At 45.2% G+C, this 22,907-nt stretch overlaps 1 protein-coding gene across 1 annotated transcript; it reads right to left on the reverse strand.

Annotated features, from left to right (window-relative positions):
• Window positions 1-330: 330 nt before the first annotated feature.
• On the reverse strand, window positions 331-22,681 carry LOC149307813 (EF-hand domain-containing protein D2-like). Its single transcript, XM_089534454.1, has 4 exons — window positions 22,314-22,681; window positions 9,281-9,428; window positions 7,091-7,225; window positions 331-5,873 (listed from the first exon to the last, which is right to left on the reverse strand). Exons 1-4 carry the CDS (start codon window positions 22,637-22,639, stop codon window positions 5,739-5,741), a joined length of 744 nt encoding a protein of 247 aa, XP_089390580.1. The 5' UTR covers window positions 22,640-22,681; the 3' UTR covers window positions 331-5,738.
• Between the last annotated feature and the right edge of the window lie 226 nt (window positions 22,682-22,907).

Here is a 22,907-nt window from a genome sequence, read left to right on the forward strand (position 1 = left end):
CCCTTTGTCTTCAGGGCAAGGCATTGTGGGGTCCTAGTACTATGCCACTGGTTTGTGTTGCCCATACAGCTGTGCCATTGCACTGCGGTGTCCTTGGTGCAGAGTGCCACTGTGTTATGGGGATGCTCCTTCAGTGCCGTCGCACTTAGGTGTCCAGAGTGCAATGCCAACCTCTTGTAGTGTCCTTTGTGCAATGCCACTTTATTGTGGTGTCTTTTGTACAGTGCCGTTGTGTGGTCCTTAGTGATTTATTATATCCTCCTACCCCCCGTTTCTCACTCCCCCACAAAAGAGAAGATGGGAAAGAAAATACATCCAGACACCAAGGCATGCTTATGAAATATAACTTTATTTTAATTATCTCTGGTTAATAAAAATAAAACCATACCACTGAAATGGCGCAGTGTTTGGAAAGGAAAGCAACCCCCCTTGTATACACATATTACAAGTCCATCCAGTTAAACATTTTGGGGGGTTCGACAGAGAAAAAAAATATATATGAGAGGAATGATTTCAAAATAGTCCTTTCCCAAACTCATCCCTGGTCCTTTCCCTCCCCAGCCATGAAAAAATAAAGAATGCCTCTAAGATCCAAGCGGGGAAACCTACAATATCTTTTGTTCCTCTCTAGGCCAAATAGAAGAAGAGGAGTTGCTGCATTCCGGGGAATTTGAAATCTCCGTTGAAAAGAAGAAGAGGAAAAAGTAAAGATTTGACACAACGGGAAAAGAGGAAGAAATGGTGCCGTTTGGGGAATTGTAAGTTAGCCGGGATGAACAGATAACAAAATACAGTGCGGAGTCTCTGGGTCGTTCCAACTACGAAAAGCCCCAAATCCTGATTTGGGGTATATGCCCCTAGTTCCCTCTGGAAATCGATCTTGATCCTCACTGGATCGATTCCAGGGGAAATAAAATGGAGCAAATGCAAAAAGCCCGGGTTTTTTGGTAGCAGTTATTTTGAGAAGAATTGATTCTGACGCGATTCCTAACAGTGGGAACGACAGATCAGAACCGATTCTTTCTGAGGGGAGCAACAAAGGGCAGAGGGGCCACGCTTTCACACATCCACCTTCCCCCCTTTTGCAGCACTGCCTCTCTACTTCTGCGGGTTTTTTAAAAATTAAATTGATAGAATATGCAATTGACAGAATATGTAAATATGTGATTGCGAGAATATGTGATTGACAGATTATGCAATTGACCGAATAGGTGAATATGTGATTGACAGGATAGGATAGGCTAGGCTAAGATAGGACAGGATAGGATTGATAGAACATGTGAATATGTGATTGACAGATTATGCAATTGTTAGAACATGTGATTGATAGAATATGTGAATAGATGATTGACAGGATAGGATAGGATAGGATAGGATAGGATAGGATAGGATAGGATAGGACAGGACAGGTTAGGACAGGATAGGATTGATAGAACATGTGAGTATCAGATTGATAGAATACAGTATGTGAAAATATGATTGACAGAATATGTAAATATGTGCTTGAGAGAATATGTGAATACAGTATGTGATTGACAGATTATGAAATTGATAGAATATGTGATTGATAGAACGTGTGATTATTTGATTTTATAACTATAAGTCACATATTCTATCAATCCTGTCCTGTCCTGTCCTTTCTTAGTGAGAATGAGGGATCTTTTAAAATCCGACACACAACACACACCCTTATTGCCAGCTCTCCAAACCAACCCTGCAAGGTCAGCCGCTACCCAAACCCACAGGAGGAGTTGTAAAAAGCTTGCAATGCCCATGCCATTGGTCTCCTTTATGGGCAAAGAAGCAAACTGGGAAGTCATTTTCTCTATTTCCACAAAGATATTAGGATTTTTTTTCTGTGCTGCAACAAATAAACTAGAAAATGAAGGTAGACGGAGAGGTCTTGCAGCACTTTTGAGACTAACAGAAAGAAAGAAGTTGGCAGCATGAGGTTTCGTAGGCTTTAGTCAACTTCCTCAGATGCATTTGGATCTGCGTTTGGAAATGCATCAGAGGATGTAGACTTAAGTCTAGGAAAGCTCAAGTTGCCAATTTTTTTTTAGTTGGTCTCAAAGATGCTACAAGATCGCTCTACAAACTGATTCCACGGACTAACACAGCTATATCTTTGAATTCTAGAAAAACGAAGGGTTGGCTGTCCCTTTCTTTTAAGTTCACAGTGCATGCAAAAAAGCAGGGAGATTTAGGGACGTTCCAGTTTTAAAAACCATACAGACATTTAAAAGCACTTAAAGGTGGCTCTCCCAGCTTTAACATTCAAACACGGATGGCGCATTACAGGACGGCACACATTAACTCTGGAAGTTGTACCCACCAAGTTCTAGGTTTGGGTGGATTTGTTCTAGGCCTCTCTCCTTTATCTCTTTTGTGACCTTTTGCAAACATCACCAATACCTTTTCCGTTGCACAACTTGGGCCTATGGGTTATTGCCTTAAATACAGTGGTCCCCAAACTTTGCTCCTCCAGATGTTTAGGACTTTACTACCCAGAGTTTTGGTCAAAGTGGCAATGTTTCTGGGTGTTGAGAAAGACAAAACACTTGGAGGACAAAAGTTTGGGAAGCACTGCCTGAATGGAAGCTGAATCGTGCTGAGCATCCTCCCTCCCTATGCAAAGAAAACAGAGCTTGGAAAAGTTACTCCAATGGATTACACCTCCCAGAATCCCCAGACAGCTGGCCAAATGTCCCCTTTCAGTATGCAACTGGGAGGCAGTGGGTCAAATGATGCGTGCAAGGAAGCAAGCAAGTTTCAGCCAGTTTTGATGGTGCAACAAGTAGGCATATTATACAATGACATACTTTACTCTAGAAGTAGTACCCACTGGTTTGGATGGACTTTATACAAGGCCAGTTGTGCCAACCGGATCCCATGGGTATCCCTGCCCGTCCATGCACCAAAAATACCCCATATTTAGCCAAAATGGAGACGGGAAGAGATGCGGCAGCACTTGCCGTCACTGTTTGGGCTGAGATATGGTTGCACATAGGTGCTTCCAATGTTTGGGGTGTGTGATAGACATAGTAGCATGGCGAGCAGCATCCCAACCTTTTCCCCACTCAGATAATAACTTTGGACACATCAGACGGTCCAAGGTGCCACCACCAAGTTGAGCGAGGATAGATAAAGAGAAGGGAAGAGACATCAATCCGTCGGCCGCTCACAACTGCTATATCCCATTGCTTTTTTACATTTCTCTCCCTGCCCCAGTATTATTATTTGGCAACGCTTCAAGCACAGGGCTTTTTAAAGTGAACCGTTAAAGCATTCTTCTCTGGAAGAGATTGTGTACACGCAAGAGCTGTACCTTTTCTTTTTTGCACAACTACCATCTGTCAGACGGAGGGGGTCCCTTTGGTACCCACCGCCAGTGGCTGTTGGTGCCCTTCATGTCGGTGAGGAATCCATTCCAGGTAGTAGTAATAATTATACTAATAATATTGTATTTGTATCCTACCTCTTCCTCAGGTATCTTGGAAAGAGCTCTCCATGCTGCTGAACCTAGTTTGGGGGGGGGCATAGGCTGAGATTCAACATGGCTGAGAATAGCATCAGAGTTGCAAAATATGGAACTTTGTTGTCTTGCAACCCTCAGGATTTGCAACTATACTTTGATAGTCCTCCGTCGTGTCGTGGCAAAGAGCGAGAAAGATCAGAGACAGCCTGGCTATGTTCTTATCATCCACGGAGACCTCTGAAGGACCATAGCTGACGTTGGTGAGAGATGCCTTCAGTTTGCATCTGAACATTGGAACATAGCCAGATGCAAACTGAGGGTACGTTGCACCGCCATCTGCTACAGGTACAAATGGATGACGTCTCCAAATTGCATCTGGGTACAGGAACATAGACGGATGCTTCTCCTGTTCCTCCTTGCTCTCCTCCAGCATGGAATAGCTGTGGAAGGAGGTCTATCGGATGCAACTGTGAGCCCAGGAGGGTATCTTTGGACATCGCAGAGAGAGGAAGAGCATATCAGCCTCCTCAGCTATCAAAAAATTACATACTGTATACTTGACTATAAGTCAACCTCACATATAAGTCGAGGGCAGGCTTTGGGGTCAAAATTATGGATTTTGATGTGAAGTCGAGGGTAAAACCAAGGGGCATGTAATGAAGGATGTAAAAGCAAAGGAAAGGACAAAGCAAAGAAAAACAATGCTAAAAAAACACCTTATAAAATTATGGCACTATTTGTGCTCACACAAAAGGCTGGGTGACTGAGGATGCCAGTGCTTTCAGGACATATTATACTCTTGCCTTTTACCAGGGGATGGTAAAAGGTGAAAGACAAGAGTATATGTCCTGAAAGTTAACTCATACTGTATATATCCTATCATCATATCTATGTGTTAGTTCTTCAATAGAGCCATGAACAAATTGACTCAGTTTTTTGGGGCCAATTTTTTGACTAGGATTTCTAGACTTATACATGAAACCCTTATCTCTGGGTTTAAAGACCCCCGCGGATGTGAAAAGAACTGCAGATAAAAAAAACCCCGCTCTTCTTTTTGCCTGGAAAAATATCTCCAGATCTTCCAGTGCAACTCCATGCTCAACATCTGGCAGAGGTTGAGCCTAGAATCATGCTGAAGGACCTACAAATGCCTAGAGAAGTGTTTTTTTGGGAACTCCTAGGTTCTCCAGGCCAACTCTATGGTCAACGTCTGGCAGAGTTGCGCTGGAGGACTGAGAGATACCTAGAGAAAATATAGTAATCCAAACCACAAATAATCAAATCCACAAAAGGCAAAGGTGCAAATGCAGAGGGCTGACTGCATACTGTACGTAAGTGTAAGGTGGACTTACATTTGCACTAATAGAATGCTAGCCATAGTTCAGCAACAGCTTGGATCGCTCCTTTAAAGTCCTGGAATGGATTCATTGCCCCACTGACATGGAAGCCACAAACTGCCACAGCGCTTTGCTTCCTAGAACTGTCAAACTATAACCACAGTATAGTTTCTTATGGGTTTTTCTGGCTGTGTGGCCATGCTCTAGAAGAGTTTATTCCTGACGTTTCGCTAGCATCTTCAGAGAACGCATTCTCCAAAGATGCCAGCCACAGATGCCGGCGAAACGCCAGGAATAAACTCTTCTAGAGCATGGCCACACAGCCAGAAAACCCACAAAAGAACTACAGATGCCGGCCGTGAAAGCCTTCGACTTCACATTATGACCACAGTGATCACCGTACCATTGGCTGGTATATAACATGACACACAAGTCAGATGTGCAATGCCTGGGTTCAAGACACACCAATGGTTAGAGAACGCCCACCAGACAAAGAGACATCATTCACAGGGAAAAATACAGCACTGGCCCACAGACATGCGGATGAGGGATTTCTATCTTCCCCCTGCAGTTATTTACAGGCCAATGAGAAACAGCGCAAGGCAAAGAGGGATGGTTTCAGAGGCGGAAAAGCCTGAAAGGCTCCGAGATTCGGATGCAATTCTTTCCAGCAAACTATGCAGAGCCGCCAACTAACCAGGAAACCCCTGGCCCATGCTTGTGCCTTCAGCGGCCGCTCGATCTGCAGTGCTTCTGGAGGACGAAGGCGATGCCTCCGCGTGAGCGGATCAAACGTCCGTTCAAGGCACAAAGATGGGAACCCAACTGCCGCCAGCCATTTCCAACGGCTCCCCATTTTCAGCGGGAGGACTCCTCTGGGAATGCTTTGGCCCCAAGTACCGCTCTGGTCCCGTCTTGCGCGGTCATTGCTTGAATGCCGACTGGAGCTCTTTGAAGGCCGCTTTCCTTTGCTTCATCTCCTCAGCCTGGCGCCGCTTCTCCTCTTGCTCCGCCTTGATCTCTTCTTCAAAGCGGCTGGTGACGTTCATGGCTTGGACCTGCAAAGGGGATTGGCCAATAGGTTCATCAGGTCACCTCTGCCACCCAGAAATAAATATGCCCCCTTTTCTCAACTACATTTAACAACAGGATAGAGAGCTGACTTGGTTCTGATGCACACGGTGCTTTGGCCGCTTTATAGTCATGGATGCCGGCCATGAAAGCCTTTGACATTACAGTTAAGAGCATGAGCATTAAGTTGATGTAAGTGAAGGTTGATGTAAATTGATGTAGGCTTTGTAACATATCATGGAAATATGTTGCAGTCAAGAAATGTTAGTAAAAATAATTGACCCCCCCCAAAAAAAACTGAGCCAACTTCCACTATATGTTGCAAAACCTACATCAACCTTCACTTACATCAACTTGATACTCATGTTCTTAATGTTCTTATACTCATGTTCTTAATTGTGACATCAAAGGCTTTCAGGGCCAGCACCCATAGTTTTTGGTGGGTTTTTCGGGCTCAGTGGCCATGTTCCAGAAGAGTTTATTCCTGATGTTTTGCCAGCGTTTTCTTGGAAGATGCCAGCCACAGATGCCGGCGAAATGTCAGGAATAAACTCTTCTGGAACATGGCCACATTGCCCGAAAAACCCACCACAAACCATGTTCTTCCTTGTTAAGATTGCCCATGAAAACGTTCAGGAGACATGAAACAAAGCTAGCCCTTGTTACACAAAAAAAGCCACAAAAGCAAAACCCTAAAGTTACATACATAGGTTTGTTTCACTGCTATGTTCGATATACAATGTAATTACGGATATCCAACATTTCATTTGGGTTTTCTTTTGTGTTGGTAATAGTGAGAAAAAATTGCTCATCCCACTGGTAAAGAGAATAAATAATGTATTACATTTGGGAATCTAAAAAGAGGAGAAAGAAGAAGATAACACAAGGCTACAATCAAAACCAACCGCAATTCAGTTTTGTGCACCATTTTTAATCCATTTCAGATTTAGACATTTTGCAAAGGATGATGAAGGAATGAAGAGTAAGGGGAGGATATGTCTGTGAGCAGGAATGTAAAAGTGGAGAGAAAGACTAAGAAAAGATGATATGTGACTAGAAGGATAAGAAGAAGAGGGAGTTACATAATGTATATGGAAGCAACAAGCTTGGACGTTGATGGTTTGTCTGCATGGGTGCGCAAATATGTTCTGCATTTGTGTCTTGGCATTCAAGATGCCCCCTTTTAACCCTCCCAAATTCTTACTTTGGCCTCGAAGAAGCTTTTGGCCCCCTTGACGCCTTCCGTTGAGACATCGATCTCTGACAGCCGGGCCAAAGCATGCAGGCCACTGTCTTCCTCCAATTCGCCCGCCGCGGCTTTCCGGAAGATCAGGAGAAACTGAAGGAGGGAGAAAGAAGAGGCAACGCCAAGCGACAACGGTGAGTTTTGTTGCAATTGTCAGGATGCAACTGGGTGATGCGCCGCACCCTAAGGACCTCAAGGACTCACAACTCTCTTCTTAGAGGAGAGAGTGGCCCTCGGGAAAAGCCCCAGAGAGCTGAACATCAAAAATAGGAAAGCATTTGGGTGGCTTGAACGAGGAACACGCTCTCTTGAGAAATAAAACCTGAAGCTGATAGAAATGGGACTTTAAAAAAAAGGGTGATCAAAACACCAATTCTATCTATCCATCCTAAATATGTCACCTGTCTCTATATTTATCAATCTATCGATCTAGCCTAAATATGTCATCTATCCATCCATCCATTCCAAATTAATATATCAATCATCCATCCATCCATCCATCCAAATTAATATGTCATCCCTCTGTCTTTCCTAAATCTATCCCTCCATCCCTCCATCCTAAACACAGTGAGTCCTCCCTATCCAAGGATTTTTTACCCATGGATTCAAGCATACTTTAAAATATATAAAATCCAGAAAGAAAACCTTGATTATGGCATTTTGTATAGGGGATACCATTTTCTATTGTATTGCATGAGACTTGAGCATCCATGGATTTTGGTATCTATGGGGGATCGTGGAACCAAACCCCAGCGGATAACAAGGGCCGACTGTATGTCATCCATCCATGTATCTATCTACTCATACATACTAAATTAATATGCTATCCATCCATCTAGCTACCCATCCATCCTAAATTAATATTTCATCTATCTATCTATCTATCTATCTATCTATCTATCTATCTATCTTAGCCTTCCTCACCCTGGTGTCTTCTAGATGTATCAGACTACAACTCCCATCTTCCCCTTCCAACCTAAGAATGATGGGAAATGTAGTCCAGCATCTCAAGGAGGCACCAGGGTAAGAGAAGACTGTTTTAGATTCTCTCAAAGGGAGATGATTCTGGTCTGTTTGGCTGCAGCTGCAGCTCTGCCTCTATTTTTGTATCTTGCTGCCCAGAAGTCAAATAGGAACGCAGCAGACCAGGACAGAAAACCCAGGCTCTCTTAAAGCCAGGCAAGTAAGCAAGGAGGCAAATGGTAAAGAAGAAAGGGCTTCAATGGACAGGCAAAAAAGTCACGGGAAGCATTGCTATTGTTATTGCAGTGGTACAATCCCCACAAAGCACAGCAATGCATCATCAAATGCTCCTGGCCAAATAGGGCATCAAAAGTTAATGAAGCGGCATGGATTTGGTGATATGAGTCACGAAGCTACATCTCTGCCCCAGGAAAGCCCCCAAATATAAAGCAGAAGATATATTTGTAATATATTTGCAAAGAATGGTTTCTCATCTTGGAGAACGAGACAAACAACGCTGATTTTTACAGCCGGAGAGCATGCCTTTGGTCCGTCTTAAGACAAGGCATCATCCAATATGCTGATGACAAACAACTCCTTTCCATCTGACTCCAAGGATGCTGTCTTAGTACTAAACAGCTCAGATACGGCTCCAGTCTTGGACAGATCCAGACAACAAAGTGTTAGCCTAAACCAAAAAACAAAACAGTATACCAAAAAGAAAGGCCTGGAGAAAAAGTGTTCACAGAGTAAAACGTATCAAAACATCCAAACGCTTTTCGACAAAAGCCTTCCTCGGCGATAAGGCAAAGCCATAGTAGGAGGAATTTTGTTGAAACGCGTTTGGATGTTTTGATACTTTTTATTTTCAACGCATTTTGGAAGTTGGGATACTCCTGGTCTTTAATGCATTTTTAAACGGTGTATCACACTGTTATATATAAGGGAATGCTTTGTTGTGGCATCATCACAATATCTTAGACATTAAAACTATTTTTATGTTTTACTCTGTGAACATTTTCAGTATCCAGTCTTGGACACACATATCCACACACCTTGCTGGGTAGATAAGAGAACGTACGAGAAACATGGACACCGATAAAGATTTATTTTGGAAGACGCCCCATCAGATCCCCAAGGAAACTATTTGTTGCATTAAAAACAACAACAAGAAAAAGGCCTTACCTCCCGGAAGCTGAGTTTCCCATCGAAGTCTTCATCCACCTCCTTGATCATGTTTTTCAGTCCAAGGTGCGTCTGAGGAGCCCCGAGTTTCTCCATCATCAGCTTCAGCTCCATCAGGTCAATGAAGCCATCCTTCCCAGCGTCGTACCTGCAAAGCGAACGTCATGATAAAGTCAAGTCAAGCCCCAGCTAATGTTGAGAAGACAAAATTCATTGCGGTTAAAGCGACGGGAGTTAATGTGGTGCCAAACTGCATTTAGAAAATGTGATCCAAAGCTGTATCAATAGGAGGATAGTGTCCGGATTGACAGAAAACGATAACGCCACTTGGAAAGTCGAAGGCTTTCATGGCTGGCATCCATAGTGTTTTGTGGGTTTGGGGGGCTCTGGGGCCATGTTCTAGAAGAGTTGATTCCTGACGTTTCACAAGCATCTGTAGCTGGCATCTTCAGAGAATGCTGGCATGAAAGATACCCAGCTCTCTTCCATGCCAGCATTCTCTGAAGATGCCAGATGCCACAGATGCTGGTGAAACGTCAGGAATCAACTCTTCTAGAACATGGCCCCATAGCCTGAAAAACCCTCAAAAAACTAATAATGCCATTTTATTCGGCTTTGGTCAGGCTCCACTTGGAATATTGAGTCCAGTTTTGGGCACCACAATTCAAGAAGGATGTGGACAAGATGATGACGACGACAATGATGACGATGATGAGGATAAATTTTTATAGCCCACCTCTCCCCGAAGGATCAAAGCAGGTTACAACCATAAAATAAGACAATAACAATTATAATAAATAAATAAAAATTGTATCATCCCCATACCCACTTATTAAGAACTTATAACATAATTATAATTATCGATGGAGGATGTCCAGAAAAATGTTACCAAAATGGTGCCATATTTGGAAACCACCAAACGCTAAGAGAAGAGGGATAGGGAGCTGGGGATGTTTAGGCTGGAGAAGAGGAGCTTAAGGGGTGATATGATAGCCCTGTTTAAATAGTTGAAGGGTTGTCATTCTGAGGATGGAGCGAACTTGTTTTCTGCTGCTCCAGAGACTAGGACCCAATGGAGCAATGGATGCAAGTTATAGGAAAAGAGATTCCACCTCAACATTAGGAGGAACCTCTTGATAGTAAGAACTGTTTGACAGTGGAAGACGCTCCCTTGGGAAATGGTGGCGTCTGCTTCGTTGGATGTTTTTAAACAGAAGATAGATGACCATGTGTCAGGTTCAGAACCAGTACATGGATTCACGAATGGTGGAAAGGGGTCGGATTGCATGGCCCTTGGGGTCTCCTCCAATTCTTTGATTCCAAATATATGCATGTACTGGTTCTGAACCTGTCCTTGCTCTCCAGGCGAGGAGAAAAACGCTCAAGGAGGCAGTGCTACCATTCTCTTTTCCACATGTTTAGCTAACTGTAATAAACCCTTGCTGTTGTTATGGATGAGTAGGATTACTAAAGACCTGAACAGGGGGCTTCTGTGCTCCTCCAGACTTTCTTTCCTCTCCTCCTCCACAGCCACAAGAGAAACAAAACACCGGCCAGATGTCCAAAGTGATGTGGACTTAGGTCCGAAAACTGGCCCGCCTTCGGTCTACAGAATTATCAGAGCAACTTGGTTTTCCCAAAGTAAGACCCAGAGCAAACACCATTCTTTCTGACCCACCAAAACTTCCCTTGCAAGATATGTGTTTGTTTTCCTTAGAGACGTCTACTTCTTCGACTCGCCCTCAGTCAAGCGGTTACAGATTAACTAATGACACACGGCGCAATGGCAACTTCCGTCTTTTGCCTTTTCTCCATCCACTTTTCCAAAACAGTTTTGTCCCAGGATGATATTTTTCTGCGATGGAAGCTCAGCTGCTGGCTTCCATGCCATGAATAGTGAATCTACTCCCTTCCATCGCAAGAAACGCCAAGCCCTTTGCCATGCTCAAGTTGCGCAAAAAATGTCAATGAAGGGTAGCATCCCAGAGCTGTGGAAAATGGGCCTTGCACCCTTGCGCATCAAATGCCTTTGCTTGTTCAAGAAAAGAAAATAGGGAGGGTGCCAGTCTAACTTTTCTATGAAGGGAGTTGCAGAGTCTGGGGGCAGCCACCAAAAAGGCTCTGCCCCTTTTTCCAGATGTAAATATGAAGATGGTGGCAGACAGAAGGGCCTCCTTCGTCCTTCTCATCCTTGCTGCCCTTCTTTGAACCATCCCAATTTGAATTTACAGCAAGGGATCAAGGACAGGAGAGGAGAAGATTTTTTCCCTTCCCAGTAAGCTATGGCAAAAGCAAACTGCAGCACTGTGAAGTCGGAGGCTTTCATGGCTGGCATCCACAGCTTTTTGTGGGTTTTTTGGGCTGTATGGCCATGTTCTAGAAGAGTTTCTTCCTGACATTTCGCCACCATCTGTGGCTGGCATCTTCAGAGAATGCTGGCATGGAAGAAAGTGGGGTGTATATATATATATATATATACACTCTTACCTCGGGTTACGAAAATAATCCGTTCCGGCGCCATTTTCGTAACCCGGAAGTCTTCGTAAGCCGAGAAAGCCATAGGCGCTAATGGAGGGAAGCCGCGATTTGGTGCGAAATAGCGCCGAAAAGCACCAAAAGGTTATTCGTAACCCGGAATAACCTTCGTAACCCGGAAATATTTTTTATTTTATTTTTTTTTCGTAACCCGAAAAGTTCGTATCCCGGCGCGTTCGTAACCCGAGGTAAGAGTGTATATATATATATATATATATATATATTGTGTGACCCTACCCCACTCACTTCCATGCCAGCATTTTCCGAAGAGGCCAGCCGCAGATGCTGGCGAAACGTCAAGAAGAAACTCTTCTAGAACATGGCCACAGAGCCCCAAAACCCCACAAAAAACTATGGATGCCGGCCATGAAAGCCTTCGACTAAACTGTAGCACCTTCTCCTAGCTTGTGCATTCTTCCTCACTCACACCATTGGTCATCTTGACCCAACTCATAGTTTGTGAAACGCTGGGGCTTCTTCCCACTAAATTTTAGTGACTAAAAGATGGGTCGATGCTTGGGTCGAGGAGAGATATACACTCTTACCTCGGGTTACGAACGCGCCGGGATACGAACTTTTCGGGTTACGAAAAAAAAATAAAATAAAAAATATTTCCGGGTTACGAAGGTTATTCCGGGTTACGAATAACCTTTTGGTGCTTTTCGGCGCTATTTCGCACCAAATCGCGGCTTCCCTCCATTAGCGCCTATGGCTTTCTCGGCTTACGAAGACTTCCGGGTTACGAAAATGGCGCCGGAACGGATTATTTTCGTAACCCGAGGTAAGAGTGTAGTATAGCCCCACCTATGGAAATTGTGCACTTTATTTCCCTGACCTCGGCCCAGTTGCCACTGCCCTTTGGCTCACTGACCTGAAGGCGATGCCCAGCCTCTTGCAAATAGCACAATGGTGTACTTTACCATAGGTAGGTAGCAAAGGCTTAAACCGGTAAGCATGTTATGCAAAGGGATTTGCAACAAGCAACTGGAGGAAAGGTACGTATTCTTTGTCCCGAGGCACAAAACAAACAAAGAAGGTTGTCTGGGTCCATGCAAAAAAATAAAAAAATAAATTAAATTAAAATAAATCTCCAAATCCCTGGTTGTGCATTACATTTTTCGGAGGGCCAACACCACAGTGTTTATTTGGCTTCAATACCCCTGTGTACTACTTGAGTGTAAGGTTCAGGTTGCATCTACACTGCAAAAATAATGCCGTTTGACACAGCTTAATTCTATGGGACTCTGGGATGCGTAGTTTGGCAAGATTTTCAGACTCCACAAACATGGCACAGGTTGAGTCTCCCTTATCCGAAATGCTTTGGACCAGAAGCGTTTGGGATATATATTATTTGGATTTTGGCATACCCATCTTGGCATGTAGGCATTTTGGAGACGAGACCCAAGCTGAAACACCCAATGTCCAAACAACCATGCAGCTAAATGCTCAAGTCAATATATTATTGAATACTCAGCCAAAGGGATAACCAAAGGTGCATCTACAACATGAAGCAACACTCTGCATCTGTTTCCTGGAGTAATAATAACAATAACAATAATAGAGTAATTCATTTGAAATGTGGCGCCAAGAGACAGTTCTACTTGTACGGCCAAAAAGACAAATACACTCTTACCTCGGGTTACGAAAATAATCCGTTCCGGCGCCATTTTCGTAACCCGGAAGTCTTCGTAAGCCGAGAAAGCCATAGGCGCTAATGGAGGGAAGCCGCGATTTGGTGCGAAATAGCGCCGAAAAGCACCAAAAGGTTATTCGTAACCCGGAATAACCTTCGTAACCCGGAAATATTTTTTATTTTATTTTTTTTTCGTAACCCGAAAAGTTCGTATCCCGGCGCGTTCGTAACCCGAGGTAAGAGTGTAGATGGACATAAGAGCAAACCAAGCCTGAAACCTCCCTAGAAGCCGAGATGACTAAACAGAGAATGTCTTGCACATGCATGTGCCTTAAATTTGCCTGTTAACATATGGTGACCCTATACATTTTGTAGGATTTTCTTAGGCAAGGTATATTCAGAGGTGGTTTTGCAAGTTCCTTCCTCTGAAATATGGCCTATGTCTCTACCTGGCATCCATTGGCAGTCTCCCATCCCAGGGCTAACCAAAGGTGACCCTGCTTAGCTTCCAAGATCAGACCAGATCCGGTGCCTTTCAAGAGACTGTCATACTTTGGACATATCATGAGAAGACAGGACTTATTAGAAAAGGCTGTAATGCTTGGGAAGGTACAAGGCGAAAGGAAAAGAGGAAGGACCCGTTTCAGGTGCCTTTGTGGTGCCTTTGAAAATAGCTGTGCAAAAGAAGTTGTTGCGTCGGCTTTTGTTGACTTGGGTCTACTTTCCAAGTCTACAAAAACTTTGGCTATGACATCTTTTCCTTAGTCTCCAAGGTGCTACAAGATCCCTTTGCATCCCAGATTAACATGGTCATGTCTATAGCTTCTATTATTATTATTATTATTATTATTATTATTATTATTATATTATTTGCATCCCGCTCATTCCCCAGAACTTGGACTCAGAGCGCGGCTTCGCAATATTTTAAAAACAATACCATTAAAAACAACATACTTTTAACTGTATTTTAATATTACGGTATATATTATGGGGACTGTTTCTATGCATTTCATTATGTACGGAACTTGCGTTTTATTTATGCGTTTCAGTTATAACCCTCCTCAATCCTAAGAGAGAGGTGGGATGTAAATAAATAAATTATTATTATTATTATTATTATTATTATGCACACGACAGCCGGAAAGACCCCAGCAAGGTAGCCATGACCCTGAGTTTGCAAGCCCTGGTGACATTCCTTGGGTCACCATAAACCCAGGTTTGACTTGACAGCCATCAACGACAAGAAACACAATCTTCTTCTGCACATCCCTTGATTTCTCTATCCTTCCTCCATTAGATCCCGAGCATGACGCACCGTCAGCATCTTGCGCACTATGTCCATCTTCCCACTACAACCAGCTGCAGCACCGCACTGTTTTTCCTAAGTGGGCAGAAGCCTTTTCCGTCTTATTCCGATCAGTGACTAATTCTTCCCGGCCGGCCGCCCACAGCGCATAAGGCGCAAGGGGCCCCTTGGCGCTCCTTCGCTCCGGCGGCTCAAGATTAATCCATACGATTCTTCTCCAAAGCTGATTAGAGCTGAGATACATGGAGGCAAAGGGCTCAAGGGAGGCTTAAGCGAGCCGGGAAATTTGGACTGGCATTCAGATGCCAAGCAAACAAGGATTGCTTTGGGGGCAGAAGGGGACACGGGAGATTCCTTTGCACATGTCTGTTGGACTAACTGCCCCCTGTTGCTGTTGTGCGCCTTCAGGTCCTTTCCAACTTATGGCAACCCTAAGGCGAACCGTCATGGGGAGGGTCTTCTTGGCACGATTTGTTCACTGAGGCTGAGAGAGTGTGCCTTGACACCTAAGGTCACCCCAATGGGTCGTGTGGCCAAGTTGGAAGCCGAACCCTGATGTCCAGAAATCTTGTCGCACCTTTGAGACTCACTGAAATAAAGAAGTTGGCAGCATGAGCTTCCTAGATTAAATGCATCTGAGGAAGTGGACTGAAGGCTATGAAAGCTCCTGCTGCCAACTTCTTTCTTACAGTAAATCTCAAAGGTGCTCCAAAATTTCTCTACGTACCGATTCTACAGACTAAGACAGGTACTGTATATCTCATCATCATCATCATCATCATCATCATATAGTAACCAAATGCATCCGAGAAATTAGACTTAAGTCAAGGAAAGCTCCTGCTGCCAACTTCTTTCTTTCAATGACTCTCAAAGGTGCTACAAGATCTCTCTGCAGACCGATTCCACAGACTAACGCAACTATATCTTTGAATCCTACCTGACGTCCAGAGTTATAGTCCAACCCTCAAACCACTTTGCCACCCTAACCGCCTTCAGGTATCTGCACTGGGAAATGTAGAGCTGGGTTTTAAAAGGCTCCAAAGACTTCACACAACACAAACAGAGAGTGGCAGCTGTAGTTGCACTGTGGGCGATGTAGTGCACCTTGCATCTGTGGCACCCTTGGAGATGCCAACATCTATGGGGGCAACGGTGCCAGCCGCAAAGCCACACAGAGCCTTCTCGGTGGTGGCACCAAAACTATGGAAATCCCAAGGAAGGGTCACTTCGCCCTCTTCCTGCTGTCTTTTTGGCCAAATTCATGTTTAAACAGGCCTTGGCTGACCAGGGTTGGAGCGGGGTGCCACTGGGTGCACTGTTTGTAGCAGGTAATAAGGCCAGGGATCCAACAACACAGATTGCACAGCCATTTCAGATACACCGATAGCATAGAAAAATATAGTCAGTTTCTCTGAAGATGCCAAAGCCGCAGATGCTGGAGAAACATCAGGAACAAACTCTTCTAGAACATGGCCACAGAGCCCGAAAAACCCACAAAAGACTATGGATGCCGGCCGTGAAAGCCTTGGACTTCACACAGTAGGTCAGTGTTACCTATGGGACCACCTGCTCCCATGCAATCTGCCCCATGCGCTCAGGTGCTTCGGGGGACATTTACTCAGAGTCTCACCCAGGAGGATATAAATCAAATAAATATCTTTAAAGAAAAAGGACGCATGAGCCCAGCACCAAAAAACAAACCCAACAATGGGAGCAATGCTATCTGTCTCCCCTTTGCCACACACGACGGAGGCTTAGTCACTTCCGCTGCGCAAGAATAAACAGACAGAGCCGGGTGGCAATTGGCACTTGGCTTCGGCCCAGCTCCTGTTCAAATATCCTGCTAAAACCAGTCCGTTTGGGTCTCTGGCCACAGAATATAGACTCTGACAAGGCAAAGGAGAAAAGGAAAAGCCAGATTTGGAGGAGAGGTTCAAGGCTGGAAAAAAATTGCATGTGCAAATGTGAGCCCAACTTGGCACAAGAGGAAAGAGGAAACCAAAGGGAGTCAGGGATCTAGGAGTCCAAATAGACCACAAGATGAACATGAGTGAAGAGTGGGATGAGGCAGCTAACAAGGCCAATGCGATTCTAGGCTGCATCAATAGAAGCAGAGTGTCTAGATCAAGGGAAGTGCTCCATTGGGTCCTGTTCTCTGGAGCAGCAGAAAACAAACTTGCTCCCTCCTCAATATGGCATCCCTTCATGTATTTAAACAGGGCTATCCTATCACCTCTCAACCTTCTCTTCTCCAGGCTAAACATCCCTAGCTCCCTAAGTCCTTCCTCATAGGACACGGTTTCCAGACCCTTCACCATTTTAGTCACCCTCCTTTTGACATATGGCTCCAGTTTCTCCACATCCTTTTTGAATTGTTTTGCCCAGAACTGGACACAATATTATTCCAGGTTTGGCCTGACCAGAACAGAATAGAGTGGCACTATGACTTTCCTTGATCCCTTGACACTATACTTTTATTGATGCAACCTAATATCGCATTGGCCTTTTTAGCTGCCGCATCACACTCTTCACTCATGTTCATCTTGTGGTCCATCTTGGGCTTTAGCTAGCCAGCAAACTAGCCAAGATTGCAAGATTTATGGTCCAAAGCAAAGAATGCATCCACCAATTGCACAGTTCTCCTTCCTTGCGACACATCTTGCATTCCTGGACTTGTTTCACAGCCCCAGATCACAAAAAGCATGAACTTGGGAGAAAAGAAACCAAACTTGCGGCAGGGGAGAAGAATACTTTTATGGACCACAACTCTCCAAATCATGCAAACTGGGGAGCCGTGGTCCAAAAGGGCAACTTTCCCAACGGATCTCACTGGTGCAAAGAAAGGTATGATTTGCTTCCAGAATTCATGGCCCTAAAGTGCAGGTTTGGCTGCAAACAGACCTGGTTTCAGGAGAGGAATGAAAAGCTATAGTGATCATAGTTAATATATAACTTAATTCCAGTTACACAAGACAATAGAAGGAAGGAAGGAATAGAAGAGAAAGCAAGGAATGCATCACATCCATTCTGCAGACTCCACAAAAATAAAGTAGTGGTTGCCAATCTTTGGTTCTCCAGGTTTTTTACTTCAACTCCCAGAATGCCTGGCTGTTGCTCAAGCTGGCCAAGGCATCTGGGAGTTGAAGTGCAAAACATCTGGAGGACCTAAAGTCAGTGATTCCCAAGCTTTGGTCTTCAAAGTGTTTCAGACTTCAGCTCCCAGAATTCCTGGCCAATGGCCAAGGTGGCTGAGGCTTCTGGGAGCTGAAGTCCAAAACACCTGGAGGACCAACGTTTGGGAACCATTGAGAAGAGTCTATGGAAGCTCTGTGCGCTCAGAGAGAGGCTGAGAAATTGAGAGGTTGATATAAATCATGGTTACAATATGTCCTGTCTTAAAATATTGCGGTTATAAATCAATGTTTGGCTTTCTGCTCCTGAATCCAAGCAGCCAAGTTTCCTTGGCTTTCCAAGAACGGCACTTATTCCTTTGCAAAGAGAAAATGCCCAGATTGCCATCTCTTTCTGGCCTTGGTCAACTCCACAGTTTAAAGCTGTCCGTCCCAACCTTTGCTCCTCCAAATGTTTTGGACTTCAGCTCCCAGAATTCCCCACTGCTGGCCAAGCTGGCTAAGGCTTCTGGGAGTTGAGTCTAAAACACCTGGAAGACCAAAGTTTGGGAAGTGCTACTTTAAATGAGTTCGACTTCAGCTCCCATCATTCCTGGCCATGTTGGCTAAGGCTTCCTGGAGCTGAAGTCCAAACAAAATGGATGACCAAAGCTTGGGAATCCTTGCTTTAGGGAAGTTACCTTTTCGCCTACGATTCCCAGATTCCCCAGCAACCGACTTTGCAGACTAGGGATGCCAGAACCCTTACTGGGAGGTCCAGTAAGCCTTACTGGGACCTACCTTACAGGGTCGTTATGGGGATAAAGAGACCCCTACACACAACCCTGGTGTCACTGGAGGAAAAGTGGGAAAGAAATGTAACCAGAGAATAAGCAAATCATAGCATGGCTATTCCTCTGGAAATCCTCACAACCATTTGCAGAAAAACATTTTTACGCTATCGTTGCTTTGGGTTGTGCAAAAATCACTTGCACAGAAGCATTTTGATGCCACTGGAGTGGGAGACATCGCATTGGAGCCAAAGTCCAAAACACCTGGAGGACCAAGGTTTGGGGTCCATTGATAGTGTGGAGGCATAGCTAAACCCAAATGCCAGGGAGTGGGATTGGTGCGCCTTTGAAGGAAAACAAGATCCATCCTCATTAATCTATGCACAAAGCCAAGGACAGCCATGCAGCTTAAATGCCAAATTACTCAGATCTATGCACAACACATTTGCAAGCACATGAGTGCGTGTGTATGTGCACTTTGAACTACATGACGGAAGGCAAGGGATTAGTGTTTTCCACCAACCTCCCCTAACCTGGCACCTTCCCGACGAAGCGTACTACATCCCCCATCTTCCCCTGATGGCTGGAGATGTTAAATTGCATGCGATTGTCATCTAAGAAGACATCACTAGATTGGGATTGAGTTAATCCTACATACCTTGCAATAATTTAGGGTTCCTGCATTTTGGAAAGTGAAAAAGAGGATAGAAGCTTTAGCTCTGGAAAGGGGGCACATTGAGGAAAAGGAGGATACACAGATACAATTTGGCCTATTGCTTTCCAGGAACTGTGCACCATGCATTTCCCGCCTCTTACCCTGGCCTTGTGTGTGTGTGTGTGTGTACACACATATACATGGTTGTTAAATCTATTTTTGTGTTGGAGTGCTTTTGATACATTGCTTGAAGTAACAAGTGTGTGTTGGACACAAGCAGAACGTGCAAAACAAATATCTGCATGCATGCAAAAAGTAGTCTATAGGGACACAACCAGAAAGTTCTGTCTGTCTCTCTAGACTGCTTTTGGTATGCATGCATACACATATTTGTTCTGTACTTACTGGTTGTGTCCAACACATACCTGTTACCTCGAGCAATATATCAAAGCACTCCAATTCAATATGTCCAGGGCAGTTCCAAAGCATTATATATATATATGTTATCAGATACTAACCCTAATGACGAACGATGCTTGCTAGAGGATCAACGCAATGCATACAGCTGTAATCCCTATGAAACTTTTAGCACTTAAAAATCTTTGCAGCTCTGACTAGTTTTGAAATGCCACTGCATACTTTTATATTTGTGTTTTATGTTTATCGGTCACTATTTGTAACTTATGCACAGGTGTTTCTGGATGGAGGATAAATGCAGTGCCCACAACTGTGATCCCTGTGAGTTTTACCACTCTGAAACACTGCTTTCTCTGCTGTTACATGTCTGTATAGTTAAGTTTTTGTGCCACATAACTATGTGTAACTTATATTTAGATGTCTCTGGAGCAACTTTGACTGGTCTATGGCTGTAATAAACAAATATATATTTGTGTATGTATATATATATATATATATATATATATATATATATACACACACACACACACACACACACACATCACACATCATATGCATGCAAAAAACAGTTTGCATTAGCTACAGAAGAGGAACTGTCTGGTTAGAGGAGGAAATAAAAGCAAGTGAACGGAACGAAGAAAAACAGGAAACGAAGAAATCCGTTTCTCGGAAGGTTTAGAGAAGTGGGTTTCACGTTTGCTGCAACGAAACCATTGCCACGCTCTTGCAATATACTATTTCTCCAGTGGATTTTGAGTCAGAAAAGGGATAATTCAGTATTGTCTGGCCTAAACCCGAAACCTAGAGGTACACTGTCGAAATAATGCAGTTGGACGCCTGTTTTCCATACTTGGGTATTGTTATTGTAGTGGTTCTTTTGGTATCCGCTGGGGTTTGGTCCCAGGACCCCCTTGGGTACCCAAAACTGTGGATGCACAAGTCGCATTAAATGCAACGGCACCAAGTACAATTTCACTGTTCCCAGACTTTCCAAAGCTATGAATACCCATTTCAGGGAAACGGACAAACCAAAGAGGTCCACTTCTATCTCTGCAGAAGTAACCGCAAACATGCGGCACCACTTCCCCCTTCTCAGAATAGTAAGCATTTCGCACAAAACAGCGCATTGCGTTTGGAGTATGTGTCTCCATGCGTGTAAGAGAGAGACTGTGATGGATAAGGCCACTCACAACACAACCGATGTTCCACAACAGTTTTGGATATGCCAACCGGAGAGACCAGAGTAGACTCTCTCTCTCTCTCTCTCTCTCTCTCTCTATATATATATATATATATATATAGATAGATAGATAGATAGTGTGACCATGGAGGTCATTAGAGGGCATGGAGACGCCTTAAAGGCATTAGGTACCATCTGAGCTTGGAAGCTAAGCAAGGCCAGCCCTGGTTGGTCCTTGGGTGGGAGGCCACCAACCAACCAGTGGGAGATATTCCAGAGGAAAGAACTGGCAAAACCCACCTCTGCACATTCCTTGCTTAAGAAAACCCTGCAAAATTCATGGGGTTGCCATGCACCAACAGCCTCAACCCACAAACACACCCAAAGCATTGCCAAACGGGGCCACACTTCATGACCCTTGAGATCTCTTCCAACTGTACGGAGTTTATCACACAGGCATTTCAACATCAAAGAGAGATTAAAGCGCATTAAAAGCATGCTGCAAACGAAGCGGAAATGGCGAGTAATTGTGTGAATGACGATCACACACAATGGCGCAAACCAAACAATACCGGAAAGGCATTGTAGCTGAAATCCCGAAAGTAAAGAGATATGTGTTAATGCTTCTTTGTGATCACTCTAATGGCGGGTTTTGTGTGATGTCGTGTGAAATCGTTTTGCGTAATTACGTGAGAGAAAAGACGGAGAGCAGGGCTTGAAGACCACAGTCTCCCCGAACTCGGTGCCCTCAAGACTCAATTCCCAGAGACTGCTGCTAAACATGGGAGCTCAATTTCTATATTGCAAAACCCTCTGGAGATGCTCCGGGGCCCTAGGGCGGAAGACATGCTCAGAGGCCATGGCACCGAGGACAGTTTGGAGAGGTGCAGGGGCCTTGCTGCCCAAAGACCCTTTGGAGATGCTCAGGGCTCCTGGGGCTGAAGCCACTCTGCCCATGCTCAGAGGCCGTGGCAACCAGGACAGTCTGGAGAGGCTCAGGGGCCCTGATGCCCAAAGACCCTTTGGAGACGCTCAGGGACCCTGGGGCTGAAGCCACTCTGCCCATGCTCAGAGGCCATGGCATCCAGGACAGTCTGGAGAGGCTCAGGGGCCCTGGGACTGAAAATGCTCTGCCCATGCTCAGAGGCCATGCCACCCAGGAGAGTCTGGAGAGGCTCAGGGGCCCTGATGCCTAAAGACCCTTTGGAGATGCTCAGGGACCCTGGGGCTGAAGCCACTCTGCCCATGCTCAGAGGCCATGCCACCCAGGAGAGTCTGGAGAGGCTCAGGGGCCCTGGGGCTGAAAATGCTCTGCCCATGCTCAGAGGCCTTGATGCCAAAGACCCTCTGGGGATGCCCCAAGGCCCTCTGCCCATGCTCAGGGCCCCCCTTGGTCTACTACTCACTCTCGGAAGAGGCCCTCCATCTGCTTGATCTGCCTCCGGGAGAACTCTGGGAACTCGGTGTAGGGGCTGAAGACCCGCGGATGCTGCTGGCCTCCTCCTCCTCCTCCTCCTCCTTTGGGCGAGTGCTGCGGGGAGGAGCGGCGCTGGAGCAGCTTGGCACCCAGCTCCCCATCGGCCCCGGCGCCCAGCCTGCTCTCCTGCTCCTGCTCCTCGGGGGGCTGCCCATTGGGAGGGCCCTCTTCTTGGCCCTCTTCGCCCACCTGCAGCCTGCGGTGCAGCTTGCTGGCCAGCTCCTCGGTGGCCATGCTAGCAGTGGCCCTCTGCATGCAAGCCAAGGCTAGTGCTCTGGACTGACTGCTGCTGGGCTGCCTGGCTCCTCCTCTTGGCTTCTCCTGCGCAGCAGCAGCAGCAGCAGCAAGGCTCCCAGCCCAGACTGACTCCCGAGGAAGCCCATTGGCACGGCACAAGGACTGCCTGCCTCCTCTTGCAAGGCAAGGCAAGGCAAGGGCTCAGGCTGCCCCTGCACTGCAGCATCAAGGCCCTTTTGGACCCAAGGGTTTCCAGACCACATCTGCACTGCAGAGTTAATGCACA

Source organism: Sceloporus occidentalis, unplaced genomic scaffold (assembly GCF_023333645.1).
Source record: "Sceloporus occidentalis isolate IW3139 unplaced genomic scaffold, rSceOcc1.0.p SCAF_8, whole genome shotgun sequence".
Lineage (NCBI taxonomy): Eukaryota > Metazoa > Chordata > Lepidosauria > Squamata > Phrynosomatidae > Sceloporus > Sceloporus occidentalis.